The sequence below is a fragment of the Cupressus sempervirens genome, chromosome 3 (genome assembly GCF_028749045.1).
Source record: "Cupressus sempervirens isolate cs-2001-9-10 chromosome 3, ASM2874904v1, whole genome shotgun sequence".
NCBI classification, from domain to species: Eukaryota; Viridiplantae; Streptophyta; class Pinopsida; order Cupressales; family Cupressaceae; genus Cupressus; species Cupressus sempervirens.
Window position 1 is genome coordinate 719,074,004 of NC_143120.1, and position 16,397 is coordinate 719,090,400.

At 35.3% G+C, this 16,397-nt stretch overlaps 1 protein-coding gene and 1 long non-coding RNA gene across 3 annotated transcripts; both read right to left on the reverse strand.

Annotated features, from left to right (window-relative positions):
- Window positions 1–3,877: 3,877 nt before the first annotated feature.
- LOC149568783 (cyclin-A1-4-like) lies at window positions 3,878–14,584 on the reverse strand. Of its 2 annotated transcripts, none has more exons than XM_089821677.1 (11): window positions 14,006–14,584; window positions 7,039–7,411; window positions 6,728–6,867; window positions 5,550–5,642; window positions 5,335–5,468; window positions 5,167–5,242; window positions 4,997–5,073; window positions 4,807–4,840; window positions 4,563–4,721; window positions 4,344–4,478; window positions 3,878–4,252 (listed from the first exon to the last, which is right to left on the reverse strand). In XM_089821677.1, the coding sequence occupies exons 1-11, from the start codon at window positions 14,234–14,236 to the stop codon at window positions 4,187–4,189; spliced, it is 1,518 nt and encodes a 505-aa protein (XP_089677803.1). In that variant the 5' UTR covers window positions 14,237–14,584; the 3' UTR covers window positions 3,878–4,186. The 2 variants fall into 2 exon arrangements, with proteins under 2 accessions (XP_089677803.1, XP_089677804.1); XM_089821678.1 differs by having other exon boundaries at window positions 4,563–4,712; window positions 14,006–14,543.
- On the reverse strand, window positions 8,445–9,293 carry LOC149568784 (uncharacterized). Its single transcript, XR_016362651.1, has 3 exons — window positions 9,042–9,293; window positions 8,812–8,906; window positions 8,445–8,503 (listed from the first exon to the last, which is right to left on the reverse strand). It is a non-coding gene; the product is annotated as an uncharacterized LOC149568784 (long non-coding RNA).
- Window positions 14,585–16,397: the final 1,813 nt, after the last annotated feature.

Sequence of the window (16,397 nt, forward strand, 5' to 3'; positions counted from 1 at the left end):
CAGCCTATGGCTTCTACTCCTACCCCTGTTTTGGCACCAAACCCTGCCTCGTCATTAGAAAGTGATTCATTTCAAGATAACTCGGAACCTTTAAATTTTGGTCAGGACTGTCAAATTCCTTTACAAAATGTGTTGTAGAAGAACCGAGAATGAACAAGTTCCTTTCAATTCTTTACCTTTATCTCAAACAAAGACTTCATCCATATTTGGCTTCCCAACAGAGCATCGACATAGTTATTTGCCATTATCAAGGTGCGTGGTTGGAGATAAATCATGGCAGCAGATATATGTTGCTCACGGCATATGCCAGTCAGCAGGCCACGGTGATGAGCGATATAAGAGCCCTGCTCACGGCTTGGACTGTAACGTGCAGCATGACAGTTATGGAGGTGTTGATGTGTTTGGGAATGGACGTCCTCAGTCCTCTAGCCACGATGATGACTGTAGGAATCATGATAGGTGGGCCGCTCACCATATCGGCAGTCCTCTTGCTCACGTTAGACTCCAGGACCCTGAAGAAAGACATGAGATGATGAAAGATATTGGGAACTCTTCACGGCGGTTGGGACTGGATTTCGGTTCTGCTGCTACCACAACAAGACAGAAAACATTCATTACTTCCCTTGGCCCAAGCGGTGGACAATAACAATCAGCAACCCGTGTCTTGACGGGTAACAAAGGAAATATTGGTCACGACAACAATTTTGGGGTTTTTCACCCACATCCCTGACAAACATGTTTTCACGGCAGATGGGACAAGATTTTAATTCTGCAGATCAAGAACAAGGAATTGTCATATCAGACAGTGGTCCATTTCCTTCACGCAGGGTATCCAGCACATTGGATATCGGTCTCGATGGTATACATGGTGAAACATTAGCCACAGCTCCTCCAGCACATGATAAGAATTGTGCAGAACATAGTATGAGGGTTGCCAAAAGGGTCAGGGACTCCAATTTAAGTTTTTCTGGACTTCATGATTTTGCAGCAGCACACGGCGTACAAAACAATTTGGGTAATTCGATGGATACCTCTGGTCATCGAATTAAACAGAGGACATTCACATCTCCAAAAGGCAGTGATTATGAATTGCTAAGAAGCAATTCTCAGAATGAAGAACACATTCTAGACTTAAGGCGATCTACTAGCCAAAGAAGAATCCGTGCAAGATATTCAGATTATGAATTGCTTTGCTCTGAGGAGGCAGAGCCTGAGATTTTAATATCTGATCAAGAGGAACCGGGTAATTTCAAAGATGTTTGTAGAAGTGCTGATAAAAATCAGTGAATAATTGCGATGGAAGAAAAGATGAATATTCTTAAAATCATAAAACTCGGATTTTAGTTCCACTTCCACCCAACCGTAAAGCTCTTAAAAACCGTTGCGTATATAAAGTGAAAGAGGAAGATGGCGGCACAAAGAGGTACCATGCTCAGCTAGTTGTCAAAGGGTATGTTCAGAAAAAGGGGCTACACTTTGCAGAGATTTTCTCACCAGTTGTGCGAATGACTACAATCTGGACAGTTTTGGGATTGGTAGCCATTTGGGATCTTGCACTAGAACAGCTTGATTTCAAAACGACTTTTCTACTTGGTGACATCAATGAAGAATTGTACATGAAACAGCCTGAAGGCTTTGTTCAAAAGGGGAAAGAACATCTCTATTGCCAGCTGAAACAAAATTTGTATGGGCTTAAGCAAGCTCCAAGGCAGTGGTACATTAAATTTGATCGGTTTATGGCTGAACATAACTTCACCCGATGTGAATCAAATTCGTGTGTCTCCTATAAAAGGGCTTGCTAGTAATGAGTTTGTTATTCTTCTACTCTATGTTGATGACATGTTTGTTGTTCGTTCTTCTCCTCAAATAGTCAGCAAGTTAAAGAAAGGGTTAGCTTCTCAGTTTGCCATGAAAGACTTAGGAACTGCCAAAAAGATTCTTGGAATGACTATCACTAAAGATAGACAAAAAAAGATGCTTACTTTGTCACAAAAAATCATACATAGACAAAGTTGTAGAGCGGTTTGGTATGGCTGAAGCTAAACCTTGTGCTCCTCACTTGCACCTAACTTTTGATTTGTATACCAAAACACAAGAAGAGAAGGACTTTATGCATAATATTCCTTATAAATCAACACTTGGTAGCATAATGTATGCTATGGTTTCTATACGTCTCGACATTGTTGATGCAATGGGAGTAGTTAATAGATTCATGAGCAATCCCGAGAAGCCTCATTGAGGAGCAGCCAAGTGAATATTACAATGTCTCAAGGGCACTTTTGATTATGCATTATGTTTTGGTAGAAATTATGCTCAGTTGAAAGGATTCGGCTATTCAAATTTTGCCAAAGATCAAGAAAAATGCAAGTCTACTACTAATTATGCTTTCATATTTGTCGACACTGCCATTAGTTGGGCCTCAAGGCTGCAACATTGTGTTGGACTTTCTTCTAGTGAAGTCAAATACTTGGCTCTTTCCGAAGGTGCTAGAGAGATGATTTGGTTGCAACACTTATTCAGTGATCTACATTGGCAACAAGATGATTATGTTTTATTTTCTAATAGTCAGAATGCAATTTTTATGGCTCACAATCATTCCTCAACGACACTCCGAACATATTTACAAGCATGCTCACTATGTTCACTATGTGGTAGAAGAAGGAAAACTAAAGGTTGCCAAAATTGATACAAAGATTAATCCGACAAACATGTTGACAAATGTTGTTGCCAAGGAGAAGTTCAAATGTGCCAAGACTTCTTTTGGCCTTGTTAAAAAGTAGGTCAACATGTAGAGCAAGGGAATGGGTGATCAGCTGATGCATCCGTTGTCTTCACGTGGGAGATTGTTGAGTATTTGAAGGTCAACAATCATGAGTGTTTTCCCTCCAATTGTATTGTGTCTCTTCAACTGATCATTTGTGATCTATAAATGTTGATGACATCTATTTGTAAACTTATTCTATTTCATCAATATAATGCATCTCCTCTTAGTGTGGACATAGCCACAATTAACATTTGTGTTTATGTGTCTTCTTGTTTTGAATATTTCATTTACATTCTTAAATAACTTACACTATTCACCGCCAAACTTAGCAAAAGTATTAGAGTCGACATATCAAGAGAAGTTTTGAGGCATTAGTGAGGAATATTACAAGAAAAGCAATGGCACATCATTGTTGTGGATAGTGCAACTTCAAGTGGGGAGAGGCTAATCTCTAGAGAAAATGCACTAAAGACAAAACAAAGTCAAAACTTTTCTTTTTTCAAATTCACAAAAACATAGTGATTTTTTTCCAAATTTGTTGTTTTCAAATGCTGAAATTTTCAAAAAAATTCATGATATTTTTTATTTTTTGAAAATTAGTCAATTGTACACTTTGTAGGGAAGATAGCCACGTCCCTTCGAGTGTGAGGAAGGAACAAAGCAAGCCAAATCCATCACGCCTTATACAACTTGGACAAGGAACCACCAATTGGTTTTCAATGCACCGCCCAATCAGTTGTTTCATTCGTCCTTGCTGAAGTGGTCTATAAGGTACCCATATGCACCATGGATCTCCACTCCGTCAAATCTTGTGAAAGTTTTGACAAATATTATCCACTTGTTAGTGATTTTTTGTGTTGACGAGTAAAGAAGCAACTACATAATGAACAACCAAGATGTAATAAATGGTTGTCAAGGGTTTTTAAACACACTCGCAACCCTTAGATGAACCTCATTAGCTCGTCAATCTCATCAATCTCATATAAGGAATGCCTTCGGCATAAAACTATTATTTTGATTCTTAGACAATTACTGCCATTTCGACAACTTTTTTCACTACGTAATTCAGATTTTCTTTTGTCGGATTATTGCACACCTTTCAAACCACTTAAGTAGGCAATTTAAATCTTTTTTATTAAGAAAATAAAAAGATTTGACCAAGAGATCAAAATTTCTTAAATACGAGTGAGTACAGTTGTGTCAAATTACAGAAGGTACAGATAGTAGCATGGTGAACACTAGAACAGGTTGGCATTATTAGCCCTCGTTGCTCAATATTACAGAATAAACACAATGGCACGAAATATGCCAGACTGATCTGTATATACTAGATGGTATATACTTAGAGAAACTGGCGAAAATTGCCCGACCTCTTCAGTCTACTAGTGGTATACATGCAATTAATATAATATTAAAAAGCTACTAAATATCGTTGAAAAACTCTGCCGGTATCGTTGCTGGAGGTACCATGGTCGACACACACTTGAACTACAGTAAACAGAAAATGCTATTAGAAGAGCTGAACCTACAATTTTCAATCGAAAATTCCTTCTTTTTGCAATCTAAACAATGAAATCACCTTATGTTGGCGGTATTTTTCACGTATTGCAGGTAGACCACAACCCTCTTTGTTACACTGAAGTTCATGCAGCGCTTTCACACAAACCTTCAGCTCCTTTGGCTGATATCGAGTATAGTGTTTGAGAGTGGGAGTCTGGAGAAAAGCATGGTCAATTAAACTTAAAAAATCGCCCATGAGAGAAATTTAAATTGGTGAGGAGCATTTAACAATACATACCCATGGCGTTTTGGTTGGATCAAGGGTAAATTTTGCAAGGAAAACAGCAGATGCAGCAAGCAAAGAAGGCAGATATTCAAGAAAACTGTAATCTGGAAGGGTCAACTCTGCCAGAAAATTTGCCAGAAACTCCAGATGCAATAACTGTGCCTGTGCAATCTGATAAAAATATTAGGGTGTGTGGAACAATGTTTTATTTAATTGCTGCCCTTATCAAATTAGATATCATGAATATAATGCATACCTCGAGAGAAGCTTGGGCTGCTCGAACGAAACGCCTTTAAGAGTGACGGAACAAGTTTAGCATGGACTCAGATGTAACCGAAGCATTAAGATGTAACAAAAGCATTAATTATGAACTATTATTTATATGTGAGTTTGAGGTTTCATTGGCATCCCATCCAATCATGAACACATTTAACAAAAATCCTCACCTGAGAAAACATTTTATGGTTGGGGAAGAAAGCTCAAAATTAAGATGCTGAAGAACTTTCGATTCCATTAGCAGTACCTGCATAGGTAAGGTAACAATGAAAAAACCACACAAAAGTTGTTGGATACCACATGAGCGGACAAATCATGTCATAGTACAAAGATATAGTACCTCATCACGGAAATAGGTGTTGTCAGTTATATAGCAGAATTCCTCAACTTGAGGAGCGCAAATTTCCTCATATTTCCTGAATCCAGAGCCAAAAAGTAGAGAGAAAAAATTCAGGTTGGGTCATTAAGCCATTAAAGCACAACTGCAATTAGGGATAGGACCACTTACGATGCAACAAGCATGCAAGTGACACCGAGCAACTGCAACTTTTGCCTGTTCACTACATTCTTGGAAAGGTACCTATCAATGTAGGTGACTGTCAAATAAAGTGTATCTGGGACAAGTTTGTATTCCTCTGCAACCTATAATCATCAACAACAGAAGTTACAAATTTGAAGCACATGAGATTATATGGGCAAAGTACCGAAAGATATAATGCTTACCTCCACAAGCCAGTCAATCAGGATTCCTCTCATACTAGCATTTATGTCCTCCTGAACTTCTTCCATATAGTTAGCTGCTGGCCTCTTCTTTGTCTGTCAGCAAAATGTGTCGAAGTCAGGGTCATACATAGCGAAGGGAAAGATGACTTACTAGAAACTTGTTGTAACTAATAATTTAGAGGTAGGACATGCAACAATAATTTACAAATACATACAATCATGAGTGTTCTGATTAGTTAGCACGTCAATGAAAACATATCAGAAATGTCAAAAAAGAAAGCAGAGGTATAAGCATCATATGCATATATGACATTTGGCCAAATCATTTAGATAAGTAGGAAAATGCCACTTTAAATTTAAAAATTGATATTTTTGTTTTTTATTCTTTTATTAAATTATTTGAGTTTCATTACCAGAGTCTCAGGCAACTTTACAGTGAAAATGTAAGGAATTAATCATGCAAAACAGTATCCAAGTCTAGGAAAGTTGAACAGCAAAAACTAATATATCAATTCCAGATCACACCTCTTTAATCCATAATCGATATTTAATCAGCACGTGCATCAAGTACAAAACTAACTCTTATATCCATAATCGAAATTTAATCTGCATATGCATCAAGTACAAAACTAACTAATGGATCAGTCTTTATCGATTCCATTCTCATTCAACTTAAAATAAGTAGCTCCTTCTCAATACTGCAAGAACATTCCATTAATAGGAAATTAAGGTTTTCTCTTGAAATGTGAATTGTAATCCACCAGAAGTCAAATACCTTTAGAAAATTATTTTCATCAATCATTGCCAACTTCTCCAAATGATGATATGCCAGCATGCCCTTACGATAAAAGAACTAGTTATGCAGGAAGTAGAATTCATTAAAATATTTAGCCAAATGAACAAATGGAATCCAGCGGAGTTCGTGATACAATCACTACTTATTGTTAGGTAAACCCCACAGGCACATTTCTCTGAGCAAATAAACATCTGGATTGCATGACTTACCTGTGACTAGATTCCGAAGAGTATTTTTTATCAGTGAAACTAATCTAGGTGATGGCATGAGAACCTGTGGTTTTAAACGGGTGTAAATCTTTAAAGTTTCAAGTCTTGCATAATGTTAGCATGTGATGCAATCACTTTGCATAGTCTTGTACAAATCCTGAAAAGAAGATTACCTCAGCATTGCGGAGGTGCTGATCTATATCACAAGCATATGTAGTGCACATCTGAGGGTCCATGTGCTCAGTGTCAACATCAATAAACTGCAATTCATTACATTTTGTAGGTACTGAAGAAAATTCTTGAAACAGATGACCTGTACAGATAACAACCTGTGTAAATAGGCAGAATATAACAGAGTAAAGAAAAAGCATGTAAACTAATCAGCCATGATTCCAAAGATAGCTTAGAGATTAGGACCAAAAATTTAAATTTCAACAAAGATAGCATAGAGATTAGGACCAAAAAATTAAATTCCAAACCCCACCTTGTCTTGGCTTCAAGCTTGAATGCTCCGTAATGTGCAAATTCTGTGAGGTTCTCCTCTCCAAAGAAGCAACAGCTGCAGCATTGTTATTATTTGAGTACTCAACCTCTGGACCTGAAGACTCACTTGTTGACATACTTTCATCCATCGATTCTGATCCCCCATCTGACCCACTTGGTGACCTAATATCTTGTAAGATTACCTGTCTACTGCAGACTTCACTGTTTCTCAACAAGTTCTGCTTGTTTGGGTGTTGAGGTAGTCCAGGTTGCTTGGGAACAGAAGCTATCCCAGGGTTGAGCCGCTGACTGCTGGCATTTCTCAAGTTGATAGAAGTTGTCTTTGCCTTAGAAGATGCCACTTCAGTCGGTTCCTTAACACACACACACACATACATTTAGAGATTTTTAGAATTTAATTTTAATTGGTTGCTAAGCTAGCATAATTCTTTTACTAGCAATGATTCACTAGAAACACAGTTGTCTCTACAATTGGCACAATGACTCTGTAAACTGTAAGACTGAAAACTGTAAGCCATTTGTGACAAGGAAAACAAAAAATGTTTGAGTGCTGACAAACTAGGTAGTCATTGGAATCAGTATGATTAAATCAACTAGTTGTCTTATTCTGATGAGGCCATTATTCCCATCAGACGACATTGTAACCATACAAATATTGTAAAATATATGAAACAAAAAGTGAATCACTAACAGATCCTTCAACCAAAAATTGTATAGTGCGCAGTTGTACGTTGTCGATATACAACACTATTGTAACTAAATTGATCTACATAGCATATTCATAACTAGAAATTGCATTAAGAGCAAATTTTCAAATCTATTTCCAGAGCCCAATCAAAGAAACCACCTTGAACAGTTTCTATTCTAAATTATAAAAATATTCCATTAAAACATGTTACCGACAGTTTGACAAACCATCTAAAGAGCAATCAGAAGTTCAACAAAATTATAACCATGTAAATGTTGTAATCAACCCAATCATAGAATGTTATTATCATCTAAATAATGAGGCAAATATAATGCAGCAATTGCAGACTGCAAAACATATACAGGATCTTTCACTCAAAACTTGTAAGTTTTAAAATATTCAACTATTTTTAATATAGCTTGTGTAAATCAATAAATCTTTGTGAAAAAACACCCTTATAGCAGTTTGTACTGCTGACTTTTGTTATCTTATTCATAACCCACACAAGTAAACGACCTTCAAAGTAGTTTAACTTTATATCATCGACCTATTCATGCAAACTATCCACCTTGAGTATGACAAACAATAAAGAAAAATCATGATCCATAAATGAATAAAAGTTTGTATTACATCAATCATGTCCACATCTTTCTAAGAGTTAGCTTTCCATAAATGCATTACGTAGACACACAGGGATTACCTGTATCACTAAGGGCCTGTTTGGTAATCAGAATTCGATGGGAATAGGAAAATCTGACTGCAAGAATTCGGAAATTCAGCATTTGATTGTAAACACCAAAAGTAGCCTTGAAATTTATTAATTCTAATTTTAGACCAAAATGTAGCAGAATTCCTACTTAAAAGATGGATAAAAATAGCCTATTCCTATTCTATTTTTTAAACAACCAAATTTTATATCCATTTTTTAAAACCTATTCACCTAAAGTGTGAGAAACAATAAAGAACAATCGTGATTCATGAATGAATAAAAAAATTGTCAAAAGATATTTTTACTACATCATCGTCCAGATCCTTCTGACTATGAGCTTTGCATAAATGCATTACCTAGACGCGCGGGAGTTACCCATATCAGTAAGGGAAAAGGGACACAGCTTGATTCAGGACAACATTCACTGTCAGGCTGCCAACCACATATCTTTCTGAATCCAGAAGTTGGAGCAGGGACATTTGAATTAGTATATGCATTAAATAAATAAAAGTACAGCTGTATTATATATAAGGATTGTCAATAGAAGTCAGGAGGTTAGGGGCAAAGATGTGGTTCTCATCCCTACCGTGAATAGGCATATAAGCCTGAAAACAAAATAATGCACTCATTTGATCGTCCTGGAAAACTTTGAAGTTGTTACCACTGTAGAAAATATCTAAAAATCTTCGAATGGTCTGCATTTCTTCCTAAAGCGCTACCTTTTATCTGAGCAGAAGGGATTTAAATTTTTATCAACTCAAGCTTGTAAAATAGCTGTGAAGTGCAGAAGAATCATGCTTGTCAAGATTCCGATCTCATCTGAGCCAATAGGTACCTTCAGACTGAAATTACATATACACTTAGCAAATCAGGTCTTATTTTTCAAAAATCTATCTATCCTGATCTACCTATCATTCATTACACAAGTAAGAGTTTCTAAACAACAAATCACATGCCTTTTGGAAATCCGCATCTGCATTAGGACACAAAATTCTAATGAGAAACAGAATGCCTGGCCATTTACTTAAAATGACACTATGTTTCACTGTAATTTATCCCTCCTCAAGTTTTTATGGTCACTTATATAGGAGATTTGCGGCATGTAAACTACAATTACAAACATACTAGCCCCATCAAGAGGGTAATAAATAAACAGTTGTCACAAAAGAACAGTTGTTGGATGAAACCCCCACCAGTGTTCTGTAAGTTAAACTTTGATTGTGCTTTTGGGAGTAACCACAAGTTATCAAGTCTGGTTTTACTTTTCATCCATGACTCATCAAATTCTTTCTTCAAAGATGTTCTTTCTTTTTGGATTCTCAATCTAATTACAAAGTAGAATAAGAATTCAAGGCTTATTTTTGCCCTCTTCCTTGGGATGTAAGTAATAGTTCACGATGAAAGGTGATTTCTTTTTTATTATTCTTGGCATGGTCTAACTCTGAACTATAAGTCTGCTGATGGAAGCCTTCTCTTTATGCAAGATATTTGATGATCTTTTTTTAATTGATTCCATGAGTGTAACAAGGTGGCAGACCTTTTAACTTAAAGGGGGTGGAGCATTCTTCATTTTCAGCTCTGGTTAGCAAAAAGGCAAGATTACTTGGAAAGATTTGGAGGCTCTTTACACTACTAAACTTTCTTGGTGAAGTTGTAATGGGCCCTAGAAGTCTCTTCTTTGTAATGTTTGGCATGGGCAACATAATTGTTCATGATTACAGTGTACCTAGGTTATTTCTAAATGCTCTTTTGTAATTTATTTGTATAAAAAATTGGAACTATGGCCTATTTGTAATTGTTCTCAAGCCACCCAAGATTAGCATTGCTCACCCCTAGAGAAATCTCATTGATAATAGCATGCTAGAAATGTCATACACATTTAAATGCAAACTTTTGAGGCTACCTTTTCTTTAAGAGGACTCTTGTCTTTCTCTTTCAACAATTGCCTTCTTCCAAAATTTTCTCTCTTCTTTCCTTATAATTGTTTGGTTGTGGGTGCCATTTTGGTTTGTGATTATGTATGGTGCATTGCAAAGTTTCAAGCAAGACTAGGGATGTTCATTAGAAGGGAATAATGTTGATCTGGCAAATCATTGTTTCAAGTTATCAACTTTAATTGTGATGATATGAAATCTCTCAATTTATGTGTTGTATACTACATTTCTAGTTGAGGGCTTCTATTTTGGAGGAATTCTAGAAATAATTGGAAGTTTAAATTCTAGCTAAGAAATTTGGAATTGGGTGCTCTATTTTTTTGGTACAATGTCACATTTTTATTAACCAATGAGAGAAGTAGCTTCTATTTTGAAGGGTTTCTTGATAAAGTTGAAGATTAGGATTCTTGAGAAATAAATTCAAATTGGGTGCTCCACCATACTTAATTACATTATGTGGATATGTTTTCACAAATGAGAGTGGGGAGGATAGAGCAACTCCACAATGATAAGGCCAAGAAATTCCTAAGCAATAGACTGCACAACAAGGAATTTCATTGCGTTGAGGAGTTTCTATTCACCAATGATAAGTTAGAGTGGATAAGCAATACTTTTTTAAGGATAGGGGATAGGGAGAAGGTGACTAGCATTCTTACTATTCCTTCTTTAGATTATGGGCATTCACACTAAATTGTGAAGTGTGTCGAGGAAACCTATGAAATTAAGTTTCATTTAGTTTGAATATTGTAAGGAACCTTTTGGGAGACTGAAATGTCTATTATAGTGTTTCGTGCTAAGGAGAGGATTTTACACTATAATGCATGAGTTCTTGTTGTTAGACCTAGGAAACAGTAGGATTGATATCACTTGATGTTTTAGATGTCCAACTTTGATTTAGTTATGAGAAATCTATCTTTTCCAATTTTCCATTTTTTTCAATATGAAAAAGTCCCCAAAATAACCCTTGTTTAGTTATAAATAAAAACCACAACTCAAGGCAAAGTAACACTTATTTAGTAAGAGTATTTCACAATATTTATTAACAAATCTAATACCCTTTATAAACAAACACTTTACATAATGAATGCACACACAAGTTACATGCAACATGGTAAAATCCAAATCCTTGCGGCTGATTAAACCTCAGGAAAAATCAATTACCTCAAAATTCAGTCGCATTCATTAGTAACTCATCTAATCAACACGTTATGAAGGACTCATGGAAGTAAACACCCATCCCACACAAATTTTTGCTGAGCATAAGGGCTTCTGATTGATTACTTTAGGATCGAAAGATGTTACTGTGATTAGTTATTTCTAACATCTTCCATCTCCTTTATGTGATTAGTTATTAGTTACTGTGAATTAGCCTGGAATTATTTTTGACATTTGCCAAGTCTATTTCTACAATCATTAAGATATCCTTATATTCTACCGAAGACACTACTGCTATTTTCTGAGCTGCTATGCTTTTAAGCAGCAGTAAGCAAAATAAGTTAAAAAATCTACTCAGCCATATTGCACTTCACACTGAAATTATAGTTACAGCCACCATAACAAGCCCTTTTTGGACCTAACCCTGAGAGTTGCATACTCTACCATTGCATTGCAACCTAATCAAACCTATTGCCAAACATAACTATACATTCAGATATGTTCCAAGAACTTTTACATAACAAATAATAAAATAGATCTTAATAAGTAGGAGATATTTTCCACAACAAGTTAAATTGTGATATTGCTATCAAGATTTGACTGTGTAGTTTTTGAGTCAAACTCATTGACCCATATATCATGAGTAGTGATTCACACATGAATCCATCTCTTATGAGAATAAATGGAACACTTAGCACTCATTGGATCTAGGTGATGCTCACAGAAGTGAAGCACTGTTTAAGAAACCTTCACCAAGTATTGTGCCTTATGAGCATCACCTAGATCCAATGAGTGCTAAGTGTTCTATTTATTCTCATGAGGGATGGATTCATGTGTGAAACACCACTCATGATAAATGGGTCAATGAATTTGACTCAAAAACTACACAATTAAAGCCACTTCACACTGAAATTATAGTTAAATTCACCAAAACGAGCCCCTTTTGGACCTAATCCTAAGAGTTGCATACTCTACCATTCCATTGCAACCTAATCAAACCTATTGCCAAACATGACCATACATTCAAATATGTCCCAAGAACTTTTACATAACAAATAATAAAATAGATCTTAATAAGTAGGAGATATTTTCCACAGCAAATTAAATTGTGATATTGCTATCAAGATTTAACTGTGTAGTTTTTGAGTCAAACTCATTGACCCATATATCATGAGTAGTGATTCACACATGAATCCATCTCTCACGAGAACAAATGGAACACTTAGCACTCATTGGATCCAGGTGATGCTCACAGAAGTAAAGCACCGTTTAAGAAACCTTCACCAAGTATTGTGCCTTATGAGCATCACCTAGATCCAATGAGTGCTAAATGTTCTATTTATTCTCATGAGAGATGGATTCATGTGTGAATCACCACTCATGATAAATGAGTCAATGAGTTTGACTCAAAAACTACCCAGTTAAATTCTGATAGCAATATCACAAATAGATCTTTAGCCAATAGCAACTCCTTATCCATCAATTCTAAACAAAATTTTGTTGAAAAATGTATTTCAATTTTCTCTTACTGGAAGTCTGTATGATTGTTTACTTGGGAGATACAAACTATTTGCAATATGATTGTGCCTACATTAAGATGTACAGTATATTAACACACTGGTTTCAATAACAATAAAGAAACTGATTCAGATTTACACAAGGTACAAAAATTTCACAAGAAACGTGACAAAATGCAAATCCTATATGAGAGTAAAGAATTAAAACTTGAGATAAGGTTTTTTGGCAAGAACCCTTCCTTCTTCAAAAAGAATGTTGAAGCGTCACTCTAATGTATTCCCTACACAACATAGGATATTATTATTGGATTCAAAGATTTAAAGGTATCGCCGCCATAACTTCTTCTTTATGCAAATAAGGTTACTTCCTTGGAAGGTGACGAGTCTATAGAGTATGGCCGCAGTTATGATAAAATGTGGAAATCCTGGATTTAAAAACAAGGGTATGCACTCTGCACATGCATAATTCTTCCATAGGCACTATCCAATATTTAATAAACATGAAATAGTTTTGTTCTAGTAAATGGTAAATGCAACCTAACTCGTACATATAAAAAGCACAGAAGAGCCATATCAGAATTTTCGATATTCAAATCTCAAAATTTCATGCTTTCCCTGATTTTGTTCTTTCTGATAACCTTTAAGCTCTTTATTTGGAAATATAGGGCTTCTACACTTTCAGCATATTTAACACAAAATTACAAGGCATTGCTTCTACACTCTTCAAATAATTGGTAGGTATTTGAAATCCATATTGTCTAATAGAGGTACTATGATATAACAGTAAGAAAACATTAAATTAATCTAATGTAAACTTGGAATCTAAAACAAGAGTTTAAAAGCTTGCAAACGCCATAGTTACCGGCAAAAGACTTTTAGAAAAGAGATGAATCATATTTGACAAATTCTCTAGGATCATTCACTTTCATAATTGAAATCCATACCTCTGTTTTAAGAGAGCTTTGTGAAGCCTTGGAATTTGCGGCGGCATTTCCCTGATTCGTCAAATTTACAAGGGCAGCGCGTTTCTTAGCTTGCTGTAAAGCAGAAACAGGGGGTGCTTTACCACCATTTTCAATCGCAGGCCTCTTGGCAGCAGATTTTGAACTGCCGCGGGCATTCTCACTATTTACAGAACGACGTTGCTTTCTCCCTTCTCCCTCCATGTCCTTCATAGAAAAAATCCTCTCCTCATGCAAAATAACCCTCCCTCACAAAACCGATGCGGAATATCATCTCAAATATCGCCTTTCGAAGAGAAAACCTTGTTCCAGTCTCTGCATTTCAACCATTGCGCCGAAAATAAACTGGGCAAACAATGCATTGGAAGATTCAAGATCGCATGGGACCTTCGGCTTCCCACATTAATGTACATTTAAAGATGGAGCATTGTTGCAGAGAAAAATCCTCGATACTCATTACTGTACACAGACATTTAAATTCTTCTCAAGCTATCTGCATTTAAGCATAGCTTCTGTATATGGAATAAAAGAAATCAAACTCAAGAAAGAAGAGGGAATAACCTAGCGGATTTGAAAAGATCATTTGTTTTATAAAATATGTTGGACTTCTCAACGTTCCGATAATCTGAGCCGTCAGATGCAATGATCGAACGGTACTCAATAGTGCGTACATCGGCGCGTGTGGAGCGGACTGTCGGGCGTTAATGAATTCTTATGCTCTTTTTCGAGGCTTGAAACGGACAGATGATTTCAAATTTTGAATTCAAAGCCTTTTTATTAATTAATTATTATTATCAACTATTGTAGTTGAGGTTGAAAGTCCTATATTTTTGTCTTCTTTTTAATTTTATTTTATTTGGAAATTTCAAATTTTGACTAAGCAAAAGTTGGAGAAAGTTCAAGTAGGACAAACCACAAACGGTGAGCAAAAATTCAGAAATAATGATGTTTCCTAGACAATACATAATGTTTTTCCTTTTCAATTTTCAAATTGAATTTGTCGCATTATTATTGTTCTTGATGGTCATTTTGTAACACAATTTTTTTAAGTTATTTAATTTTAGTTAGTTAAAATTTATGGTAATTAGAAAAGTATTGGGATTAGCAAATAAATTTGGATTTGTTGGAGAATTATAGTTTTTATATATCCAGAAATTGATTATTGTGTGTTTTATGTATAAAGATTTATAAATTTTCTAATTTAAAAAATAAAATTAAAAATTGATAAATTAAAATGTTCTTTCGATGTGTTTGATCATAAGTTTTATAATGCAAGTTATTAGGTCTACACAAATTTCAATATTGTTATTTTTTTATTCTATAGATAATTAGTTAAGAAATTGAATCCATTAATATTGTATAATGATTATTACTCTTTCTAAAATTGTAATCATAAGAATTACATGGATGTGTTTCAAATGTCTACATTCTCTAAGCTTCTAAATATTATGCTAATGATTTTTATTACGATAGTGGGGAAAAGGTACATAGAAGAAAATAGCATTAAAAGTACAACTACCGAGAATAACAAAAACTTAAGGTAAGGACCTTGAAGATTTAACCAAGACAAAAGACTAGCAAAACAAGAATATCAACTAACTAAATAATTAACCAATAACAACAAAATAAGAATCCACACTACTAGCATCAACTAGTGCTAAACTAGCTAGCATATTAAAAGTATGTATAGAAATATTGTCTACTAACACTAAGATAATAGACATATTATAAGATTTAAAAATGATTAAATGCTCCATCTAGAAGCGTACAATCATACCCAAAAAGAGATTGCCCATGATAATTATTTAGAATTAAAATAACCTCTATAAGGTTTCTTGTACCCCTTTTTAGCTTGTTGACTACCATAGTAATAGGTGTCCAATTTACCCTTATGAGGGTTTCTATCTTTTGCTCCTCTCTTTTTAACTACCTTAAGGTGCTTCTTTGTCTTGGATTTCACTCTATCCAGAATTTCATCAATGATGCAAATGAGAGAGGTTACTGGTTTTCTATGCTTGAATACTTATCATTGATTATTTTTCTAGATGGTCAAAACTCTCCATAATATCTAAGAAATGGTCCCCTAGTTAATATTCTCATCCCCAGGATCCTAAAGATTCTGCTTCTCATAGACTAGGAATTGGTGAAGATATACTGTAATCCTTCCCATAGACTAGGAATTGGTGAAGTTAGATTTGAGGATGTTTTTACATCGTTGCATAGTCATAGAAAAATGGGGCCAAGCTAGAATCCACAAAAAACTTAGTTCCATGTTCTTTTTCAAAGCTTCACAATTAATAAACTCATAATGTTTGTGAGGCCCCCCAATAAAAATAGTAGAATTGATGTTGTCACACCAAAAACTAATTTCCCT